The 24,299-nt window shown below is 34.1% G+C and overlaps 1 protein-coding gene across 1 annotated transcript; it reads left to right on the top strand.

Annotated features, from left to right (window-relative positions):
- The first annotated feature begins 1,435 nt into the window (after positions 1-1,435).
- Positions 1,436-22,301, top strand: LOC130612243 (laminin subunit gamma-1-like). Its single transcript, XM_057433549.1, has 27 exons — positions 1,436-2,393; positions 5,603-5,836; positions 5,924-6,029; positions 7,630-7,797; positions 8,454-8,944; positions 10,059-10,229; positions 11,649-11,903; positions 12,120-12,300; positions 12,371-12,520; positions 12,898-13,176; positions 13,269-13,617; positions 13,699-13,951; positions 14,065-14,187; positions 14,479-14,758; positions 14,836-15,062; positions 15,225-15,399; positions 15,805-15,998; positions 16,172-16,268; positions 16,459-16,596; positions 16,737-16,987; positions 17,267-17,575; positions 17,739-18,134; positions 18,320-18,603; positions 18,706-18,847; positions 19,183-19,359; positions 20,235-20,379; positions 20,920-22,301. The coding sequence occupies exons 1-27, from the start codon at positions 1,827-1,829 to the stop codon at positions 21,060-21,062; spliced, it is 6,285 nt and encodes a 2,094-aa protein (XP_057289532.1). The 5' UTR covers positions 1,436-1,826; the 3' UTR covers positions 21,063-22,301.
- The last annotated feature ends 1,998 nt before the right edge of the window (positions 22,302-24,299 follow it).

Consider the following 24,299-nt stretch of genomic DNA (forward strand, 5'->3'; position numbering starts at 1 on the left):
CTTCTTGAATTATGTACCGAACGAGACCATCAGACAAGAATAAAATGATAAAGAAACTTTTTTTTCAATGAAAATGTTAAGATTCATGAGTCGCAGTTAATATGAACATCGTTAATAGGACGGAAAAATATTGAAGAGCGTGTCAGGACTAAAAAAGCACCAGGGAGAAGTTGTATTGTTTTTAATTCAAAAAGTTTAAAAACGGCGAAAAAAGGAGCGTGATGAAGTCATAATAGCGCTTAATAACGGTGACGATGCAGTTGTACAATTATTTTTACGTTTCAAAGAAATTTGGGATCATTATACGATTATCCTGAATGCTACGTACGATGAAGTGGTCAAATGGAAACCGAATTTGATTATTTATGTTATTAACGGCTCTGCTTAAAAAGATTAATTACTTAAAATGCACGAGACTTGTCGACTCTTAGGGCAACGATCCAGCAGCTCATTAAAATCGAAAAAACACTTTAATTTCTTGAATATTTGAAAAAAGATTGACAAAATCTCTAGCAAAATTCTTTAGAGATTTGGTGTTTCTGGGAAAAGTAAATGTTGTATTATTGAAGCTTCTCTATTACGTGGAAGAAACAGGGCATATTGCAAATTAATGATGCTATTGAAAGAACTTGGTTGGAAAACGAACGAATTGATGAATTTCCGCTTCAATGACCTGTTAAATTGATCGATAGCGCTGCATTCAATGAATTAAAGGGCGATGCAATACAAAAAACTGCCTTGGATGGAGAAGAATACTGGATGAAATCATTTGATTCATACTCTAACAGATCTATGCAAAAGTATGTCAGCCGAATGTTGCGCTTTCAACAGGGCGCCCTTTTTATGGTGAGAAAGAGATAGAGTTAACTGGCTATTTTACACTTCTAGAGAATCTTTTCTGTTCCGTTCCAGGGGAAAAAAGAGTTCAACCTTTTCTTTGCATTCTGTGCGGGAAAATAGCCATGAAATCCTTCTCTTGTCTTCGCGTGAGACGTATAACAAGGGGAAAGTTTCTTGCCTTTTTCAGAAACGACAGGACGAAAATTATAACGACGATGAGCTGAAAAAATAAGGTGAAACAAAATGTTAAAACTAATGAATTATATTCCTATATCTAGCCAAAATATCAAACTTGAATGTGCGCACCTCTGCTGAGATTGTGAACGTGCCCCTCCTCTCTCAAATCTTAATCTGGCCGCCGAAATACCTATGTCACACTCTCTTGAATGAAAAGCTTTATGTGTCCTAAATGGAGTTACCGCCACCATTCTTTTAACCATGCCGGTTTTAGTTTATAAACAAAAGCAAACTCGACATTCGTCGCGCATTGACTGTTCACGACCGCTTTCTTATTGCATTTTTTCACTTACTTACATTTGCTCTTTTGAAATTATGGAGCTTGAATTTATCAGAAATAATAATAAATTACAAAAAGATAACTTTAATCTGTTCAAAGAAAAAATACCCTAAAAAAGTATTTATATTTACTGATCAAAAGTGAAATACTCCTAACTTAAGCAGCTGCATCATAGCGTCTGTCAACAAAATTTGAAATCCGTGGAGTGCGCTGGCTTCCTTGACCAGTAAGAGAAGCAAAATTAATCAGTTTTTATTTTGGGTTGTTTTTTCTTTCAAAAAGACAATATTCATGGAATCTGTTTTCTATTTTATTCAATGAACTTTTGCATGTCACAATCACATGGTATATAAAGACAGTATCAGTTACTTTTGAGTGGATAAAATATATTAAGGGGAAATCACAGCAATAAGGAAACTGAGTGTTGTTTGCATGGTTTTACTTTTATTACATTTGTTTATGTGGAGAGATGGCTTCATTTAAACTTTTTGGACATCCTTGGTTGCTGATTACTTACATCGTTGTATTATATACTACAATACTTACGAATGTGGTATCTGCGCAATGTGCTTCAAACATTGCTTGCTTTTCACCACCAATTGATGTTGCAGAGCTTTCTTCAAACAATATAACAGTAAACTCCACTTGTGGTTCTCCTGCCGAGGCTTTTTGTGTTAATACAGATTGTAATTTAAATTGTGACGCTACTAATAATGAAACTCACCATCCTGTTAGCTTTTTAGTAGATCAGTATGACTTGTTAACTTATTGGAAAAGTAAAAATTTTGAGGAACCAGTATATATACAATTTGATTTTGGACATAACTTAATTTTACACCAAATAACTTTGACATTTCAGTTTGAACTTCCCAATGGCTTATATGTACAAAGATCTCAGAATTCTGGCAAAACATTTTTAACCTTAGCTTATTATGCCATACGATGTGCAGATACTTTTGGTTTACCTGAGGCAAATTTTTATAACAAAACACAGGTCCTTTGTTTTCTGATAAATCCTGGAACTATACAGAAGCAGGTATATATTTATGTTTTAATACTTGTTGCATTTCATATTTCTTTCTTTGTTAGAAGATCTATATAATAATACGCCAGTTCCGTCTGTCTGTCTGTGACTTTTGCAAAGTGGATTATATTCTTCACTATTTTCTTTGATAAATTCTGTAAAACATCGCCCATAAAATTGTTCTGTAAATTACCAAACTTTTAACGTTAATATTAATAATATTAACGTCAAAGGAAAGTATATTAAAGTAATGAAGCCATTACAGTGCACTTAAAACTTGAGGCCAAATAACTTGGAAACGAAGTGGTGACGTCAATGTTTTTTCACTGTGTGGGTAACTAGGGACTACCTGGGACCAATTTGGGTAAGATTCCTAAAACTGGGTCCCTGAATCCGTTTCGGAATGGACGGGTTGGTGACGTCATCAAAAAACCTTCAAACCCTAATATCTTTGCAATTGTTTGTCAAAAGTACATTTTCTTGATCACCGTTTCAAGATCTATACAATGAAGGCAACAGGTATACTAATTTCTAAAATAAATTTTTTTGTGCTTTGACTGCTCTTTGCTGACGTCACCAAAAATTTAAAACCCTTATATCTCCTTAAACATTCATGAAAAGCAGATGATTATGTACATTTCTTGATCAGCGTTTCAAGGCAACAAGTATACAAATTTCTAAAAATTATTTTACGGTTTTAACGGGCCATTGCTGACGTCAGCAAAATTTTTAAACTCTTATAACTCATTAATCGCTCATCAAAAGCACATGATTATACATATTTTTTTTATCAGCAGTTTAAGTTCTACATAATACAGGCAACGTGAAAATAAGGTTTTAATTTTTTTTGTGGATGGATTGCTAGCGTCATCAAAATTTAAATAACGCTTCTTATTCATTTCATTTTGCCGCAGTAGATTTTTCCACGGGCTTTATCGACTAGTAATAATTATTACCATAAATTGTAGGGGTCAGATGGGCGATAATTCACAATCGTGGACAGCCCCCCCCCCAAAAAAAAAAAAAAATATATATATATATATATATTTGCTGTGGTATTCTTGTGCATTTCTCGGGATTCTATTTCAATCCAGATTTTTACCAGGCAGACTGCTGCAGGCTAGAAAAAATGTAATTAAAAAAATTAAACAACACATGGCTTTAGTCGTTCCTAAGCTTCTGTAAACAGTTTATCATTGGCTAAAGTCCATTTACTTATTGGTTTATACAAGTGGCCATGAATACTATATCTTGAAAGGTTCATCTCGCAGTAAATAAATATGTTAAGTGGCTAATCAAGAAAATCACAAACACCTAATAGTTAGTGGTTTATTTCCACTGGAGGACACTGAAAAAGGGGAAAAAATGGTAAACATGAAAGTGATCTCCATGATCTCCATAGATATATTAGATATTAGACATGATTAGACAAGTCTTTGTTTTGTTTTGTTAAAAAATCTTGAAGCTTTTTGTTGATGAACAGTTTTTTTGCCAGAAAGAATTGTTATAAGGAGAAATGAGATTAATGGCTTTGAAAACTAACAGCATTTTCTTGATGAGTAAATTTTTCAATAAACATTCCCTTTTATTTCCAAGGATGCTCTTTTTAGGAACCAAAATTTTGAATAAATAAATATAAAGGCATGAAATTTTTACCACTAAAAGCTTTGTAGCTGTACATCTATGGCTAAGTGACTATTTTTACAGACCAACCATTTTCGCCGCCTTTTTTCACCGTTACTTTCTTTAGTAAAAAAAAATTGAAAAATTTTGATACTTTCCTCTGACCAAACTATTTGTCTTCAGGAAGTCAAAAAATGACAGTCTTGACTATATTTTTAAAATCTAATCTCTTTTACCAACTTGTGACTGACATCCAAAAAGCATTAAGCTAACTGTCAATCTTGCTTTGAGTGGTAAACCTTTGATGCTACAATATTTTGCATCATAAAACACCAATTTTGTAGGTAGTAGAAAGTATTTTAATGTTGTCCACACGTTTTGTGACATAAAAGGTGATACACAATCCATTTTGCCAAGTTCGGTTTATCATATACTAGTCGATAAAGCCTGTGGAAAAAAACACTTGTGCAGATTAAAAACGAAAAAGAAGAGTCATTTGAATTTTAATGATGTCAGCAACTCATCCATAAAAAAAAATTCAGAACCATGTTTTCACGTTACCTCTATTGTATGGACCTTAAAATGGTGACCAAGAAAATGTATATTGTATATGATCATGCGCTTTTGATGAGTGGTTGAGATATAAGGGTTTGAAAATTTTGCTGACGTCAGCAAAGACCCACAAAAAAAATTTTTAAAGAATTTTGTATATCTAATACCTTTACGTATAGATCTTGAAACGCTGACTAAGAAAATGTATAGGATCATGTATCTTTGACAAACGGTTGCAGAGATATTGGGGTTTACAGGTTTTTGATGACGTCATCAACCCGTCTATTTGGGAAAATTGCCCAAATTAGTCCTAGGTGGTCCCTATTTAACCACGCGGTGAAAAAAGATTTACGTCACTACCTCGTTTCCAAGGTATTTAACTTCAAAGTTTTAAGTGCCATGTAATGGCCTCATTAAATTAATATCAGATATTGATGTTAAAATAGTGTGGTTGACATCGCGCCGTAACGTTGCAAAATTTAACATATTAGACATGCATTTTTCGGCGACATCAAAGCAAAATAAACACATCAGCTTTGCCTGTTACAGACACACAGATACTCTCCATATTATTATAAGAGATGGATGAAAAGTACAGTCTAATTTTGATATAATTTAATGAAATTCGTTTCTGGCAGATGTCCATGAGTTTTATTGTATGTTTGCCTCTATAAACAATGCAGTATTAGATTTCCCACAAGACTATAAACTTCAATCACATTATTTAAAAATGTAAAAAAAAATTTTTTGGTAACAACGTCATTTCCAAGGTAGACAGCTGTGCCGCCACTGTCTCTAAATTATTACTATACCCTACAATTAAAAGTGTTTTTTACCGAAACACATCTTAATAGGCCACTACGCAGGATGTCATAATTTCAAGTAATTGCATACTATAATTCAAGCCTATCCTTGAATTTAAAACCTAGAAAGCAACACCTTCAAATAAAACAGCAATCGGTGGCTTAGGTTTTGATGAAATGCCCATGCTTCTGAAATGGCTAGTTGCATTTGTTGATCTGTTTTTAACATTAACTTTTTTTCAGATATCATATGCACCACGAAGGGATAGATACGTTGCAACAGAAGTTTTGAAAGGTGGTGCTGTCAGAGATTATTATCTGGCAACAAATATTCGAATTGTACTTCAAGAATTTTTCACACCATCAGACTTCAATAGAGCTTCAGCAGATCGAAGGAAGTTTTATTTCACCCTTCGGGACGTTGATGTCCAAGTTGCTTGTTTCTGCAATGGCATGTCAAACCAGTGTTCTCCCCAAGTATTACTTCACATCTTGTTGTCCATAATATACTTTTATATTTCCCGTAAAATTGTTTTTTTAAACTAATTAAAATCAAACATTTAGGACTATGGCACTTGCATCTGTCAAAAGAATACAGAAGGCAAAAACTGTCAGTTTTGCAAACCACTTTATAACAACAAGCCATGGGGATTTGGACAAGCTTGTGAAGGTAAGAAAAAATAATTTCAAGTGATAAATGCAGTAGCAATTTCTGGTAAATTTTAGTATTTGCAGGATATTAGCTAGCCCTAATGTAAAGGAGGCAAGCAGTACTTACATCAGAATTATATTACCTCATTCAGTTTTTTGTACATATTGCCAAAAAATTTTGAACAACACAAAGTCTTGGATGGTTTTTGGATCAAAACCTGGAATTTTTGAGTTTTAGGTCGTTCTTAAAAAAAATCTTATTACTGCAGTGCTTAAAATAACAGCTGGTCAACAGTATCTGACTGGCAAAATTTGACATTTGACAGTCAAGAGACAAAAACCAATGATCAAATTGACTGGCCATTGCTAGCAACTTTTATGCAAAAGACACTCCCGAAATTTAACTAAAAAAAATCATTGTTTATAAGAGTGGTGCATCAAAGCATAAAGCATATAAGATCCATTTTAGATTCATGTTGGTCACGGTGACCAGTGGTGTATCCAGGGGTTAGTTTGGGCACACCACAAGCGCAAAGCGCCAAATTTTGAAAATAAGCTGGGGGTGTGGGGCCCCCAGCCAGTACAGGGGATGAGGGGTGTAGCATATGGAAAATTTGAAGATTTTTGGGCTAAAATCACATTCTTGTGAGCGAATTAAAACGTGTATTATATTAATGACTTTAAGATCCTAAACAATGTCACTAATTTAATGTGTTTAACATTGGATGTATGCTACAAGGTTTATATGACGGATACGTAGTAAGAGTCTGTATCGATGCTACATGGTAACACTCCAATCTCTGCCGTATTTTGCTGGATTGCGATTGAACTGGCGGCCCCATTTGGTACTTTGCCACAGGAAGCCTGACACCCCGCAATGCTAAACTAGTCCACGTAATCCAACTCAACTACAAGGGAGTGCGCACCCATGCAAGCTAATAAAATTGCCAGAACACGGTAAAGCTTCAACCACTGAGAAACACAGTTTCTCCTTACAGATGAACTACGGTATTCCTTTGTCTCTTATATATAAAATAAATTGCAATAATTTTAAGACATTAGCATGCCAAAAAGAGTTTAATCAGGGTTAATATGATTTCTTATACGCCCTTAAATGATTACAGTAAAGTTTTTTTTTAATTATGGATTAAATAAGAAAACCCTTTTTATTTAACCACTTTTTAATAAAACTGGTATACCGGCATCTAAAACCTTCTGGATATGCCATTGGTGACCGCCACTGATAACATTAAAGAACTTTGTGCTATGTGTCATTATGAATGTTTTCATTGTGAAAAACAAAATCAGTAGATATAATATGAAAAGTTTGCGTCACAAATGATATACAATATGTCAGTAAGACGACAGATTCATCCATCAGTTGCACTTTTCATTGTGATGCTTTTCAGGCTAAATTACCAAACTCAATATATATACTGTTAAAGATAATCTATATGTGAACCTATTGTGTTCTTCAAAGGTTTTGGTGAGGATGAAACATTAATGAAGCAGTTGAGATCAATAATATTTTTAAGTTGATAAGATAAAAAAAGCATTTTTTAAAAACTTATGTACTTAAAAAATGATTTTAGCAACTTTAATTTTAAACCTTATTTTAGCCTGCAGCTGCAACAGTCACAGTTTTCTATGTCAATATGATTCCTCACTTGGTTTTGGTGTTTGTCTTGATTGCATGCACAATACAAAAGGCCACAAATGTGACTCGTGCAACACAGCGTTTTACAGAAATCCTTCCACTGGAATAACAGATGTGAATGCATGTATTGGTAAGTTTTATACTAGAAGATTTAACTTTTTAAAATTTTATTTTTTCTTACGCACATTCGTCATTCAACCCTTTCAGTATCAGCTATTTCTTGGCCACTTTTCCAGAAAAAAAATTCATGTTTTTTCAAAGCATGCTCAATTGGAGATGTATTTAATAGCATTAGGGCTATGATAATGAAACTTTAACTTGTATGTCAAAATACAATTAGCATTAAAAAGAAATTTCTGTGAAATCATAATATGGTCATGTGATTGAGGAAGCATGAAAAAAGTATACCAAATGCTACTCTAGTTTCTTGTTGAAAGTATAACTACACCATTTTAAATCTTCCATATATTCATATTTTGCAACATTAGTAATGATGGTCACTCATCTTACTTATGGTATTGGCTCAGAGAAATCAGATATATTCCACTTATTGCAGGTTTTTGTATAGGGTGCCACAATTCTTCTATTTGTCTTTAGAAAGTGTTTAACCCATATATATAGGTGCCAAAACATTAGAAAAAATAAAAAAAATGGTCGCCACTAAGCAGTGACTGGGAAAAAATTAAAAAAGTCAGTCGCGACTAAGCAGTGACCAGGGAAAAATGTCTGGGTTGTGATCACCACCAAGTGCTTTTCATAAAGTGTATGTTTTAAATTTTATTTTAGCTTGCTATTGCAATATGGATGGTGTATTATTTGGCAGCAGTGTATGTAATGCTGTCACTGGTGTGTGTTTCTGTAAAAGCAATGTGCAGGGAGCCACATGCAATGTTTGTAAGGATGGATATTTTGGTTTATCTCCCACTATATTAAATGGTTGTTCAGCTTGTGCATGTTATGCATTTGGTACAGTTGGAGGCACAGTTGTATGCAACAAAACGTCAGGTCTGTGTCCATGTAAAGCAGGTTTTACAGGTAGAACATGCTCAAACTGTAAGACTGGTTATTATGGTTTCCCAGTTTCTAATCCAACCGAATGTCGCCAATGTGGTTGCTCCCCATCAGGATCATTGGATGGCAATTGTGATACCTCTGGACAATGTAACTGTGCTGCAAGGTATTATGGCAGACAGTGTGAGCAAGTTGTTACTGGTTGGTTTTCTGCAAGTGTCAATCAAATGATTTACAGTGCAAGTATGGCAGTCATAACATCTCCTGTATGTATCTTTTATTTCAAGTAACTCACTATCTGCCATAAAAAAATAATGGGGTATAATACACAGTTTTATTGTTGGTATGTAAAATTACAACAAAAACAGTCCTAGGGATGGGTTTAAAGGAGGTACATGGGAACAAAAGAAATTTGAATAGAATTATAATTGACATTGTATCATCATCATTCTCGGCTTAACGTCCGTTTTCCATGCTAGCATGGGTTGGACGGAGTATATTAATGACCCTCTTCCAATCTGATCTAGACTGTGTTAGACCTAAACTCAACTTTTTCTGTATCAAGTCTGTCCTTATAACCTCCTGCCAAGTCTTTCTCGGTCTGCCTCTGGGCTTTGCCCCAGGAACTATCAAGTCTCTACACTTTCTTACCCAATTATCCTCCTCCATTCTTTCCAAGTGTCCCAGCCAATTCAATCTTCTTATCTGGATAACATCTTTAATTCTACGGAGACTTAGCCTGCTTCTTAGCTCATCTGAACTCTTTCTGTCTCTCAGACTGGCGTTACACATCCACGTAACCATCCTCATATCATTCCTAAACGGTCAAGATCTTCCTGCTTCACTGCCCATGTCTCACTACCGTACAACATAACACTTCTTATACAGGCCTCATACAACCTACCTTTTACCTCAATTGACAGGACTATGTATTTATTCCTCTTTTAAACCTCTATGAATGCAGCAAATCTACAATTATGTCAGTCTTTCCAATTCATATTGACAATATTTCGCTTTCTTTCAATTTTCAATATGATCTACAAAAAGGGAGAGAATTAATTTTTATTTCATTTTTCATAAGAAGTTATTGACTTTGTGTTCTTTAAAGTGAAATATACCGTTTTAATCAATTTTAAATGTTTTTGCTGAAATTTTTGCAAAGTTTAATTACTTAATGCAACAAATGTTAGGCCAAGAACTTGTTTAAAGAATTTTAATATGCAGTTTATTTTTTTTTTGTATAGTATTGCTCTTGCACTGCCGTTATTTTAGAAGGCCATAAACTCATTATTTCACATGACAATGATACAAAGAAACAAACATTAACGTAACAACTTTTGTGTTTATTGTTTTGTAATTGTTGTTGTTTCCATTTTTTAGGTGTCTTGGACATCAATGTCAATGAATCTCACTGATGCTAGTGGCAATAATTTTTTTATTCTTGGTTATTCCATTGGGTTAGGTGGTGTGACAAGTTCATTGGCAACAAGTCTAGCTTTTAGTGTGTCAATTTCAGCTGTCACTTATTATGAATTTTTCTTGCAATATTCTGTAAGTACCAAAATAGCTCTTAATTTTGAATATAATATGTGACTTATTTAAATTTAGAGGTTTCTATTGTCTTGTTTATTTTTGCACAAAAACAATTTTGAAAAACTAAATGTTGCAAAATAGTTCTTTTTCGTGTACAGTTGTTCTAAGAAACACGCACAGGTGATATATTTGGGGGGGGGGGGGGATAAGAGGCAAAAGCACTAAAGGTATTAAAATACATGCAGACAAAATACAGAAGTCATACGCAGAGTGGTACGGACCATATCACCAAAAGCAATCTCACTTTATTATCCCAAATTTTACTTTTTAATGCAACTACTAAAATCTTATAAGCCTGTTAAGCACTATGCAACTTTTTCCATTTTTCTTGCATGGAATGTGCAGCGCGCAACACTGAAAATCATAGTATAGCTTTCTGCAGTGTTGCATGCAATTGTTTTAGGTTGCAGCAACTATGTAATGCACAATGCATTAGTTATTTATTCTTTGAATTTCAGAAATATTTTCACTTTTGCAGTCTTTTGGCAGAAAAAAACTTGAAGACAAACTTTGGCAACGACTTCTCCTCACCACTATTTTAGTTTTAGAGGAAAGTGACCTGAAGTTTAACTGAAGTCGCATGCCACTACTGGCCACTGATCATCTTGCCATTTTAAACTATGAACTGAAATTTGGGATTGTGGTTTCTACTATACTAGGAATTCACAAATATCCCATTTCTGTTTTTGTGATATGAGATATGAGCTGCGTCAGAAAAAAATTCCCTGATGACAGCAATATTATTTGTTTGTTGTCGAATATATGCATGATTTTGATTGGTGAAAATAAAATAAAATTACAGAACAATATCACAGTGGGAAATTGAGTTTATGCTTCGTCAATTTTTTTTACTGTAAATAACCTTTTGTATTTACTAACATTGGCAATTTCTGAGTGCAGAAGCAAAATTTGAAGGCTGTTATTTATAGTATTTTCGTGAGGCGAGTCAACACAAGAACTATTAAAGTTTTGTAACAAAAAATTCCTATTTTTTGAATTACTGACCATCATTTTTGTCATGATAAATTGAGAAGCTTTCCAATGGAAGAAAAGCTTGCAAGATATTTCACGCAAAGTCTACATACATGTGTTAAAAAAAGTAAAAAAAGTCACACTTTATTATAACTTTGTTATAACTGTATTCAAGTTATTATGTTTAAAAATTTTATGCAACAAAAAGTATAAAAAACCGCATAGTGTGTATCTGCCTGTTATAATATAGAAAGTGTTTCATTATGAAAGTGTTTCCATTACTGGAAACAAGATCAAAGTTTTAGTAAATTCCATCTCTGATAATGTATAATGTGAGGTGGATGGTATAAAATCTTCAATTTTGTACTGTTTACATATAAAGAGAAAACATCTGTTCATTTTTAGACAACTTTTTCTTTCATGGGAGTCAATATGATTGCAGAATATCAATCAACTGCGACATCTTATTCTTGTGACGGTGGCACAACTACCCTATTAACCAGCTCATCAATCACAATGACAAGCAATTTGAATCCTAATTCAGACTCACAAAGTTTTGGGTACAAATGTTTAGCTCAAGGGCAGTATAAGGTTGTGGTCTGGTTTTCTCCTGGTAGTGCTGGATCTTCTAGCAGCAGTGCTAAAATATTTATAATGTCGGTAAGTTTTTTTGTTTGTATTGTAATAAGATATCTATGTTTACTTTAATCTCCGTATTCTGGGCCTACTACTTTTACATCTTTTTATTCCATATTTATAAATTTTCTTAAGTAGAAAAATGTCAAAAAAATATAAAGCTGAAATAAATTATAACCAATGAAAAAAGTTTTGATTTTAAGGAAAACTTTCTTCAGTACTTTAAATTGGTATTTTAAGGTGTTGTTGATGCCACGATACCAGTTTTCAATGGGATATATTCAAGCAAGCGTATCAAATCAAGCTTTAATTAGAAATTATTATCAGACGGCATCATCAAGAAGTACATGGGCTTTACAGGAGGCACAAGGGGCACAATATTTAGCATACTTGTATGGTTATCTGTATACTAATGCTGTTGGTGCGTATTTTTATAAGAGATGTGTAAATAGCATTATGTTTTCGTGTTATTGTTTTGTGTCCTTTTTCAGAGTGTCAATGCAGTCCTGTTGGTGCCATCAATCCATCAGTATGCAATACAAACGGTGGTCAGTGTAATTGCAAAAAAAACATTTATGGAAGAACATGTCATTCGTGCATTCCTCAACATTACAATTTTACATCTGGGTTAGGATGTGTTGGTAGGTATTATATTATGTGTATCACCTTTCTCACAACCAAAATTTTAAAAAATGCTGTCATTTTAAAATGATAGTACTTGTGCATGTTAAGTACCATCGTTGAAATGTTAGGACCTGTATGCAAAGAGCGCTTCAATTGAAACCTAGCACAAGTTTAAATCTGACTTTTTAAGCCAGCGGTTGTTAACGCTATCTTTACAAGATCAAGGATATTTGTGATAACTGCCTCAGCCAACAAGTTACAACCTTTTTTTCCCTTTTTTAGTCAAATTTCAATTTTTGATGTGCGTATAAGAAATCTAAAGCTGTTTGTAAATAATAATAGTGATATGATTACTAAAAGTTATTTTTATCATTGAAATAAATCATTTTTATAGCATGCAGTTGTGATCCAAATGGTTCCATAAATCAAACTTGTGATGCTATTACGGGTCAATGTTATTGCAAGCCAAACGTTGTTGGTCGAACATGCAATCAATGTGATTTACAATATTATGGTTTGAGTACTGGTGCTGGTTGTCAACCTTGCAATTGCCCTCCACTGTATTCAACCAGTTCTCAATGCAGTGATGATGGCCAATGTCAATGTAAAACAGGTGTAGGTTCAGAGAAATGTACAACTTGCGCAGCTGGATATTATGATCTTACTGTGACCGGTATGATTTATAACCTTTACTTACTAGAAATTTTTTTCTGGTGCGTTTGCAGCTACATTTCTCTCATTGTGTTATTTTCTATTCTTCTTTAGGTTGTAAGAAATGTTCTTGTGATGCTATTGGTACATCTGAGAATAGGTGTAATCCTACCACTGGTTCTTGCACATGTAAAAGTCTTGTGATGGGTTCACGATGCGAGCAATGCACTGTGGGTTATTATGGTTTCAGTTCGGATTTTCCTGATACTTGTTTGAAGTGTCATTGTACCGGTAAGACACAAGAATGTGATGCAGCAGACGGTTATTATCTGACAGATGTTAACACTACCTTCCCTACAACGGTTAATAGCAGAGGATTGTCAGGTTGGAAAGGTGTAGATGGAAATGGTGTTGAAGCTGGGAAGATTTCATGGGACTGGGCACCAGAATATGCTCTTCTTAAGTACAAAAAATATGTTGTAACTTTTAAATTATCTCGTTTGATACGTAATCAACAAATTGCACAAATTTTATTTTATTTTAGTGGTTTCGCCAAGCTTCTAAACGATGCCAACTTTCCAGAACTTTATTTCACTGCACCTGATATATTTCTTGGCGATAAACGATCAGCATATATGTATTATCTTACTTTTGATCTCACACAAGAAAACTTAACAGCTCCAATAGATGCATCAACTAAAGGAGATGTTATCATTAAGGGAAAGAGTGAAATTTTTACTTTGGTTTTGCAGTTGCCAGCTCCACCTTTAAAGCATCAAATGTTTAGATCATATAGGGTATGCATTTCTTAAACAGGTTCATTGGAAATATTTGTTTCGTTGGTATTTTGTCTTTTAAATGGATTTAATACAGATACACAATACTGATCGATTTTGTTTTGAAAATGTAGGTACAATTTTATGAGAAGCTTTGGAAAAAAGACAAAACCGATGGTGTGCAACCAACTAACGCCGAGATGATCAAAACTCTAAGTAACTTAGAATATATACGAATTCGCGGAAAATGGACGAAGGTAAATCTTGTAGTGTAAGGAGTTTTGTTTTGTAAAGAAGTGGAAACATTTGGTAGTATGTTTTGAAGTGAAATAACACTTTGAAGTGCACGAAAAACAAAGATTATGATTCTATTTTCTACACTAAAAAAAATGGATAAAAGAACATTTATCTGAATATCAATAAATGTTGGGTGACTATGACGTTTAGGAGAGAAGTTTGTTTTTTTAAAACAAGTGGTTAAATAAGTAGAAATTACATGTGTTTTTTATCATGTTTTCTAACGTTTGTACTTTTGTTCGCTTTAACAGGAGCCGGGTCATTTTACTGGTCTTGCAAACATAATTATGCAATACAGCGATTATAACCTTGGCAGCACGACTGGGTTGAGAGTGGCAAAAAATGTTGAGTACTGCACATGTCCTCAAGCATATGGTGGACAGTTTTGTCAAAACTGCAACAGCGGCTACACACGCTCACCAGCTAATGGTGGGCCATATGACAAATGTGTCCCGTGTCAATGTAACTTGCATTCTACTCAGTGCAATCCAAACAATGGGCTATGTATGAACTGTAAAGACAATACAGAAGGTTTGTCTGTCTGTCTGTCTGTCTGTCTGTCTCTCCAATATCCACGATATTATTTATTCTCATTTGTATACCATTAGGACCAAGTTGTAATCAATGTTCTTTTGGTTATTATGGTAATGCAACCATTGGGGAGGCAACAGACTGCAAGGAATGCTTATGTCCGGGTGGATTAGATGCACCGAATCAATTTGCGAAAAGTTGTGTTATGGATCAAGACAGAAAGCCAACCTGTTTATCTTGTGAGACAGGTTACAGCGGTCGTCAGTGTCAAGTTTGTGCTGATGGTTACTATGGAAACCCAATGGTGCTTATTTACCTTTCGTCAATGTTTTTGTTTAAAATGGAAGCACCACTTACTCTCTTTCCTTCTTTCTTTCAAAATAAAAACGTTTTGACTTGATGTGTACTGCAATAATATCTCAGCTTTAGTATGTTAAATTAAATACGAAATACATTTTTTTCATAGGATCCTCTTGGAAAGTGTAAAAAGTGTATTTGCAACAACAACATTGACCCCACTGCACCCAACAACTGCAACACGACAACTGGAGAATGTCTTCGTTGTTTAAACAACACTATTGGTCACAGCTGTGAATTTTGTAGACCTGGCTTTTATGGAGATGCTCTAACTCGATGCAATGGTAATTTTGTCATTAACCAAATATAAAAACTATTAAACTATTAAACTTAACAAGCGAGCTATACACCTGTTTTGTTAGGAGTGACTATGACATACAGATTAAAAAGCCATAACAATGGTTGAAGATAGTTACCATGGCATTTTAAAAGTTGTGAAATTTGATTCCGTTTTTGCGTGTGGTATCATTCGTTAAATTGAACTTTGCATATCCTAAAAGAGAATGTAAAAATCAGTTCAACGCTTAATGTATGTGTTTAATATATAAGTCATCAATGGAAAATAAATCACAGCAAAAAAAATGTCTGAATCAATTTTCAGTAAAATAAGTATAGTGTTACAAAAAAATTCCTCTAGATTTCCCTTACTTGATCAATGAGTTGTTGTTTTCTATGATTCTCCTTTCCAGGCTGTTCCTGTAATCTGGTTGGTGCAGATGGAAATGAATGTCAAAATATAACTGGCCAATGTTATTGCAAGAAAAATGTAATTGGCAGAATATGCGATAAATGCGCAGAGAATACTTTCAATTTCGCCAGCAATGCAGGTTGTGAGTTATGTCAGTGTAATGATAAAGGATCATCATCGTTGCAGTGTAACCTGGTAAATTACTATCGTTTCTGAAATTAAATATAATATAAAGCGTGTATGTTATTTGGCTAGACCAGTCTGAAAACCCTTTGTGTCTGACAAAAGTTTTTCTTTACAATCTATTAAAAAATACTCTAATTTTGTTCTAAAACTTTGATAGTTTTAACTGAAATTTTTGAATCCAGGTGACTGGTAAGTGTACTTGCAAGGCAGCAAGAATTATTGGTGACAAGTGTGATCGATGTGCTCCAGGTTTTTATGATTTATCCAAAGGATGCTTGCGTAAGTTTTCTCGCGATTTTAATTTTGATATTTTAATTTTTGATTATGCAATTGAAGATATGTAACAACTGTTTTTTTTATCAATTCTCATTCAAAACACTTTCTTCCTACCTTTAAAAGCCTATATTCTCATATACTTATGAAATATTTAAACTGTCACCATCAAGCAATGTATTCCTATCTCATTAAGCTTGTAATTGCAACAAAGAATTCGCCGTGGGTAATTCGTCTTGTGATGCGGTCACAGGACAGTGTGAATGTAAAAGAAGTCCACTGGGTGGTACATATAGTGGACGGACATGTAGCGAATGTGATGTAAACGCTATTGGTAAGATTTTTTTTGTATTTGAATTAGAATTTCTTTATCTCTCGCGTTATAAGCGATTTCGTAATCTTGCATTCTGATTATTATAAATGCTCATACTAGAAATAGTCGGAAATGAATTTATTTGTTTTTATTGTCTGTAGGAACTCCTCCGAATTGTGAGTTGTGCCACTCTCCTTGTTATGACAACTGGCAAAATTACATCGATCAAGAAGCTGCGGATATCGCTCGCCTTCATAGTAATGTCACTTACTTACTTTCAAAGTTTGGAGGTATGAGTTATGAGAATGTGCAATCGCACCTGACGTGGTTGAATGGAAATCTGACGTACGTGATGGACGTCTTCTCTGGAGCAAATTACAACACAACTGCGAAAGAAGGACAGTTCAAACAGGTAAATAAAGATTTTGGTCAAAAACACTGTAGGATTCGCATTTTAGTGCATGAATCTTTGCAGTGGTTGGTCACAAATGTAATTGAAACGTTTTTCTCAGTATCTGTGATTCGAATTAGTACACCTACCTGCATATGATACTTCTTACATTCAATTTTTTTGTCTATAATATGTTATTTTTATCGTTGTTGCCATAACCTGTCATCTTTACTCTTCTATCTTGTTTTGGTTATATGATACATTTCTTCTGCATGTAGGATGTTTTTCATTTTTTCTTAGATCGAAATGCATATCGTGGAATTTGAAAGTGTTTTAACGCAAACGGAAAGACAGTTGACAAGCTCAAAGCAATACTTTGAAACCACTGTTGCTAATTTTAACGGAACGGTTACACTATCTGCTTCAATTCCTCAACCAGTACCTGTCCCGCAGATAAATATACGCGTTAAACGTCAAACTCTCATAGTGCCCAACACTGTTGACGCGGCGATGGTGACGCACATGGCGCAAGGTTATATTGAAACGACGAAAAGTAACAATGTCTCAGGACAAGCTGTGTTCACTACCATTAAAAATCAATTCAATGAGGTAGCATTTTTGTGTATTTTTTGAAAGGTGATAGTGGCCGTTAATATATGTTGCGGAAGATGATGTTTATTAAATATAGGATGGGAACTCTGTTCCTGTTTTGGCCTAGTGCCTGATAATTTATTCTATTTGACAAAAAAATCAAGATTAAAGTTTTATTTAGATTGTTGCAGCTAATGCAAGTGTTGCTGACGCAGCTGTTAAATTGTCAGAAGCTATGTCAGACCTATCGAAATCGGCAAGCGAGCGCGCACGCATAGCAGGATATCTTGATACTCAGTACAAAGCTACGTTCGCAACAAACGCTTACGAGTTGAAGAAAATTCATGACATTGTTGCAAACATTATGATACTACAAAATCGCACTGTCAGCATTCATCAGAACGCCTTGTCGACCTTAGCATCTGCTCAAACTGTGATTACGCAAGCTAAATCGGAAGCGCAAGCACGACTTGCGGCAGCTCAAGCTGTTACAAAAACAGCAGGTGAAATGAAAGTTGATGCAGTCGCTTTAAATGCTAGTGTCGGTCAACAGGTGAAAGAAGCTTCGAGGTTAAAGGTACGTTCGGACTTTTACTAAAAATTTTTAGCGACGACCGAGACGTATTTCTTCTTAAAAGTTAGATTAGTGGCCTTTACTTTTAAGCAAAATCAAACACAGCCTCAGCGCTTAAAAATATTAGGATCCCTTTTCTATTTTTAATATCCTAGCAGTAATTTTAAGTAAATAATTTTCTCGCTTAGGCCACAGCAGATGGTGTTTTATACGATGTGCAACGCGAGACAGCATCGCTTGCTCAGGGTGTGAGAGACATAGCAGTAGTACGAAACAACACAGCCAACGCGTTACACCTAGCGTACGAGATTGGTAATACTTCAATGAGTGTAACGATGAGAGAAATACAAGATTTGTCATCGCAGATTATCAACACTGTGATTAATGAGGGCATCATTAACGCTACATATGAAGGAGCCCAGGAAGGTCTTGTGAAAGCTAAAGAGGTTCAAGCCAGATCGCAGCAAGCACTGTATGTTATGGTATTTTCATGATAAATTTAATACTTGTAAGGTTTTAAGTCATATTGCAGGATACAGAGTTTATAATTTCATTCATCGTATTTTATTATTAGTGCTGTATCGCAGTCGACATTGCAAGATATTCGAAATTTGGAAAATGCTATTGCTGAATCAGCAGCTCTTCGTGTTAATGCTACACAACTTCAAGTTGAAACTGATATAAAAGTACAGAGTGTACAAAATATAACAACTACGGTATGCTTCCATGATTATTATTCTTGTTGTCGACGTTTTGTATTTGTCGACGTTATTATAGACGTCGTTTTATATATATCGTTATTATCATTGTCAACATTGTCGTAGTTTTATCGTAATTTTTTCTTTTATCTTCGTCAAAATATAAGTGTCTTTGTTGTTATGTTTTTGTCCACACTCACTAGTTTATTTTTGATGCAATTTTTCGCAATTTTTATTGTTGTTAATTGTATAATAAGTATGTCGTGTTTATTTTGTTTTATTGTCATATTTGTGTTTTGTCGTTGTTTTATATATGTCTCGTCGTTATTGTGGTGACGATTCATTATTTTTAGATTGAAAATCAATTTAATACAATAAGCGGTCAAGGCGGCCAAACATTGAGTTTATTGAAGACAGCTATCTCCCAAGCAGACGCTAATAAAATGTGCTTCGTAAACGCGAAGGCGATCGTTGATAACGCAACAGCGGTAGCAGAAGAAGCCCGAAAAAAATCACAGGAAGCTCTGTTGGTAAGTCCGTTCACTCTCGCATGTTTTTATTACCCTTGATTTGCTAGTAATGTTGTGATGTTTATCGTAAAGGCTCGGTGAAGCCATGGGAGGGAATGACTGAAACCTCAATTCTCGAACGTCTGGGGTACAACTTTTAGTTGAGGGAAAACATGGACGTTTTGCGGTCACAATCTCATGGAAAAAGCTTTGATTAAATAAGAATTAAAATATCTGTGTTACGGTAAAGCTGAATTAGCGAAAACTCATCAAATCTACACAATAAGTCAGGTTTGAAGTTAGAAAATAAAGATTTTTCGAAAAAATGCAGCCGCTATTTATGAAGGTCTGACTGCACGAACTGCGTGTTTTCCCCCAAATCATAATGGCTACCCTGAAAAATACGGGTATGTAATTGGTTTAAAAATATGACGTGACATTTGCCGACCGGGAGAGAGGAAGCTCTTAATCAAGAGGAGCGGTTAGTGAAAAATCAACTTGTAATTCATCTATTGTTGAGAAAAATTATATGATGTCTGTAATTTTACTTAATCTTATATTTGAAAGTCTAAAAAACAGAAACAAAATGAAGTATATTTATACTGAACGCCAAATGAAGTGTTTGATTCACAACCCTCATTCAAAGAATTTTTTCTAATATTTACTGTATAACCTATATATTTTAATCATGACATTACAGATTGACATTTTTGAACCATCAAGCTAACAGGATTCTTTTATGAGAATATTAAAACATTGTCAACATGCAGGTGTCCGGGTGTACATATTGTAATCAATCAATTGTCACAAGCACTTTTTCGGCTAAGAGTGGTTGAAAAATACTAAAATATTGAGTTTTATTATACGTTTTTTCCTTTAAAAATTTTTTTTGTCAGTTACATCAATCAAACGCTGGAATTCTTCCGTCCTATTCAACACAAATCAACAGTTTGTATCAGCAAACGTCAGCAACCCATACGAAAGCGCAGCAAGCTGCCACGGACGCTCAGCAGTTACTTGAAGATGTTACGGAAGCCGAAAGTAAACAATGATTTATCTTACTTCTGTTAGAAATACTTTTTATTTTGCAATGCAGTGACTACGACAATTAAAATATATAAGCGTACACGTTTTTGTATAAAAACCTAGTTTATAAGAACATCAAAGTTAAGATTTTGCCGAAAATTAAGAACATATTAATACATACGTACTTAGCGTGAATTCCTTCATAGATTATAAAGTAATTCTAGAATTACGAAGAAAGAATTAATTCCGAACAAATTTATTTTTTTGTTAATAGTATACATTATGTTTTTACAATCAACCAACATCTATTTCTTCCGATTCTAAAATTATTTATTATACTTAATCTGATGATATATTTTTCGGAAAAACACAAAATAAGAACTTTTTAGGCTAAAAAGGTGTAAAAACTAAGCACATCCAATCTCAGCTGTTGTTATATAAAAAAGTGTATTGATTGATTAAAAACAGTCTGATAATCATCGTTGAAATGTTACAAATTACAAGAATGATATAAATGACTATTTTGTTTTTTTTATTCGAGTTCTCTGTTTTTAGGATTGTTAAGTCAATTCACCGCTCAACAAAACGAGTTGAATTCGCTAAAGTCGGAGACAGAAACATTGGAAGCCGAGTTAAATGATTTACTCTTAAAATATGAACAAGAACGGGTGAAGTTCAGTGGCTGTTCAAGGCCCTAAAGACGACGAGTATATATGTTTGGAAAAACAATTTATACTCTACTCCGTGTAGGGGCACATTCTTTATTTTTTGTTGATTTAAAACCATTGAGAGTGGGTCAAAGTTGGATTGTGACATGTTTTTGTTCCACAACGTACGCGCTTATACTTTTTAAAGTGGCTGTTCCGGATTTTAAAAGTTATTTTTAAATAAGTTGTTTTCGCGTTCTGTTGCACGTTTTAAAACATATCTTTAATAAATTTAAATGGAACGTTTATTTATAAGATAAATTTATGAACGCTTAACATTGGATTTTGTGAAGAAAGTATACCGTGCGAGTTTTGAAAATAATTTCTATTAACAAGATATTCAGTGATTGATCCTCAACACACTTTTTTGTAATGAATCTTCACAACTCCACAGTTTTAGTATTTAGGCGTCTTTAAGACAATCAGTTGATGGGAAAATAAAGAACAGAAAAAATACGAAAATTATAAGATATAACCTCGTTTATTTTGGACACTCTTATATTACTGAAACATGAGATAACTGAAAGTATTATAAAACATAACATATTTTGAACGTCCACAAAATCCGGTGCAACATTCTTGACTTTTGTGAGGATAACACGTACACTGCGACTTTTTTTTATTAAATGCGAAAACATGTATATAGCTAAAGCATATTGAATAACACGTGCATTAAGCATACATTCGAATTTCAGTTGTCCGCCCTAACTTCTGAGACGTAGCTTCTTGTGGAAATGCTCCATACGAGTTTTCCTTAGCCGCCCATAGCAAGTCGGGTAAAAAAAGTGTCTTCTGACTTTATTTTAAATATAACGTAACCCACGGCTTTTAGTAAAATAAAGGTGTCAAGAAATCTAAATACTAGAATCACGGAATTTTCACTATCACTTTGTTGAGATGCAACTTGAGTTTTAAACTTTGTATCTTTGTTCCCTCGTTAACTACTTTTCATGTAAATAAAAACGTGAACAGATTTTTTTCTTTTTTTTAACTTAGGTTATATAAAAATTTGAATTTTGTAGCATTAAGAATTTATGTACACGGACTAGACATCGGTTCAATTTTGTAGTTATGTAACGGATTTGTTTTTTTTATATTTTGTAAATATTTTAAAGTTAATTTATTGATGTGAAATAATATAATTATTACCATTTTTATATGTACATAAGCTTCTTCAAAGAGCTGGGTTTTTTCTGTTCATTTTTCTAATAATAAAAACAGTAACTTTAACTTTTTTTTCGTCATTTTTTTCTACCAATTTTCTCTTATTTAGGGTGGCTCGTTTGAAACACATGGAAAGGGAATACTTGAAGATCTTTCATCTATTGTTCCTTTCAAGTATTATTTTTCCACGTTTAATAAGAGTTTTCGAATTTTTTTTCATCCAATTTTCTTTTATTTAGCAGGGCGTAGCCAGAAAAAAATTAACCTTAGTCGAACCAGGGTCAACGCAGGGTCAACATCGCACCAAAGGTGCGATAAGAACCAACTGGGGGTTTGGGGGGGCGTTGTGAGCCCCCCCAACGTGTGCAACGCCTTTTCACGCCCCTTAAGCACGGAAACGCCATAAAACCAACTCTCTGACACACGCGATAGACGTTAAGTATTCTGAACAATTGATCGAAAAAGGAGAATAAATGACAACATAAAATACATTAAAATCTTTATCATCAAGGGTGTAATCAAATCAGCAATAAGACAACACAACACCATCATAATGTTTTTTATAGATTGAAAGTTATTAAAGCAATAATTAGAATGTTCATTCTTCTTTCTTCATAATTAGCACCAAAATAAAGTTTTCTGCAGATTGGAGGTTATTAAAAAAATAACAATGACAACTATTAATTTTAACAGATACATTACCAGCATCATCATAACATTAACCTTATCAATTCTGTATATATATCAAGAGAAAGTTCATAAGGTTTTTAAAATGACCTTTGAAAAAGACAAACCTGAGAGCCTTCACTACAATGAATAAACCTTAAGACGGACCCACGTTTGACAGCAACATCATGCTTTCTTCACCTTCACAACTTTGCCAGCCTTGTTTTTATTTTTGACTTTCTTGCGTATTTTCTATAGCCATATATGGAGCGAATTTTTAACCTCTCTGCGAAATTTACTAGCCAATAGGATGCGTCCAAAATTACCATAAAGGGAAGACACAAGACCGTACATAGGCATACTTTTTGGCAGGTAATCCTGCGAAAGAGATTATCTGGGAAACAAAGTAGAGATTCAACACCTCAGCCTGCAAAACAAAGCGGATACTATTAAATCCTGCGCAAACGGCGGGCGAAGTGCGAAGCTTTTGTGCGCCGCCCGGGAAAGGATTTGTGCCGATGATGCACAATTGGTGCGCCCATCCATGTGTTGGCGGTGGCGGTGGAAAAAACGACGTGTTGAGATGAAAAAAGTAGGTCAGTCGATCGCAGAGCCTGACTAACGCTGGCTACGCCCCTGTTTAGGGTGGCTCGTTTGAAATACCTGTGAAGAGGATTCTGGAAGGTCTTCCATCCATTGTTCCTTTCAAGTGTAACTTTCCATGTTTAATAAGAGTTTTCGAGTTTTTTTTTTACATATATACCAAAAAGTCAAGGTGCAAGAAATTACATACACTTCAGAACCACAGTGAGGTCTACATAAACCTGTCAATGAACAATTACTTTTTTATGATGGATTTGTTACTTTTTTATTTTTGCTAAAAAAAGCAAAGTTTTCTTCAGTGAATAGAAAGTTTGTTTTGACGAGGAAACAAGCATATTTTACTTGTTAAAATATGCTATTTTGCTAGCTTTAAAAGTTCAAAGTTTATTTATTAGAAAACATGTAGAAGTATGTGCTTATATGGAATAAATTATGGATATCCAATATATGCAGGGAACTTTTCCTGTCATTTTTAGTTATATTTGGGTACCCACTAAAGCCGAAAACCAAACGCCGTTTTGTAGCCGCTGTAAATTTTTTTTTTTAACAGTGTTCGTCCTTTTCATATTTCTGGCGTCGCTACTGTTAACAGCGCTTAGATCTTAAAAACTTGAAACTCAAATCAGGTAAGGTTAAAAACATTGAACTAATCATTTTGTCTAGTTATAAAATTATCCTTACATCTGTGTTTCCGCACTGCAATTTTATAATATTCTTTGCATTACTTGTTTTGTCCCTTGTGGGAAAAAACTTGAAAATGTAAAAATTGTTCAACAATAACAACAACAACAAAAT

The sequence above is a fragment of the Hydractinia symbiolongicarpus genome, chromosome 10 (genome assembly GCF_029227915.1).
Source record: "Hydractinia symbiolongicarpus strain clone_291-10 chromosome 10, HSymV2.1, whole genome shotgun sequence".
Taxonomy (NCBI): Eukaryota; Metazoa; Cnidaria; class Hydrozoa; order Anthoathecata; family Hydractiniidae; genus Hydractinia; species Hydractinia symbiolongicarpus.

Bases quoted from the DNA above. Each gene is read 5' to 3' on its own strand.
- LOC130612243 (XM_057433549.1), top strand. From the start codon at position 1,827: ATGGCTTCATTTAAACTTTTTGGACATCCTTGGTTGCTGATTACTTAC. The intron at 15,063-15,224 runs GTGCTTATTTAC...TTTTTTTCATAG, and splicing joins GTTACTATGGAAACCCAATG to GATCCTCTTGGAAAGTGTAA. The intron at 18,604-18,705 runs GTATGTTATGGT...TTTTATTATTAG, and splicing joins GCCAGATCGCAGCAAGCACT to TGCTGTATCGCAGTCGACAT.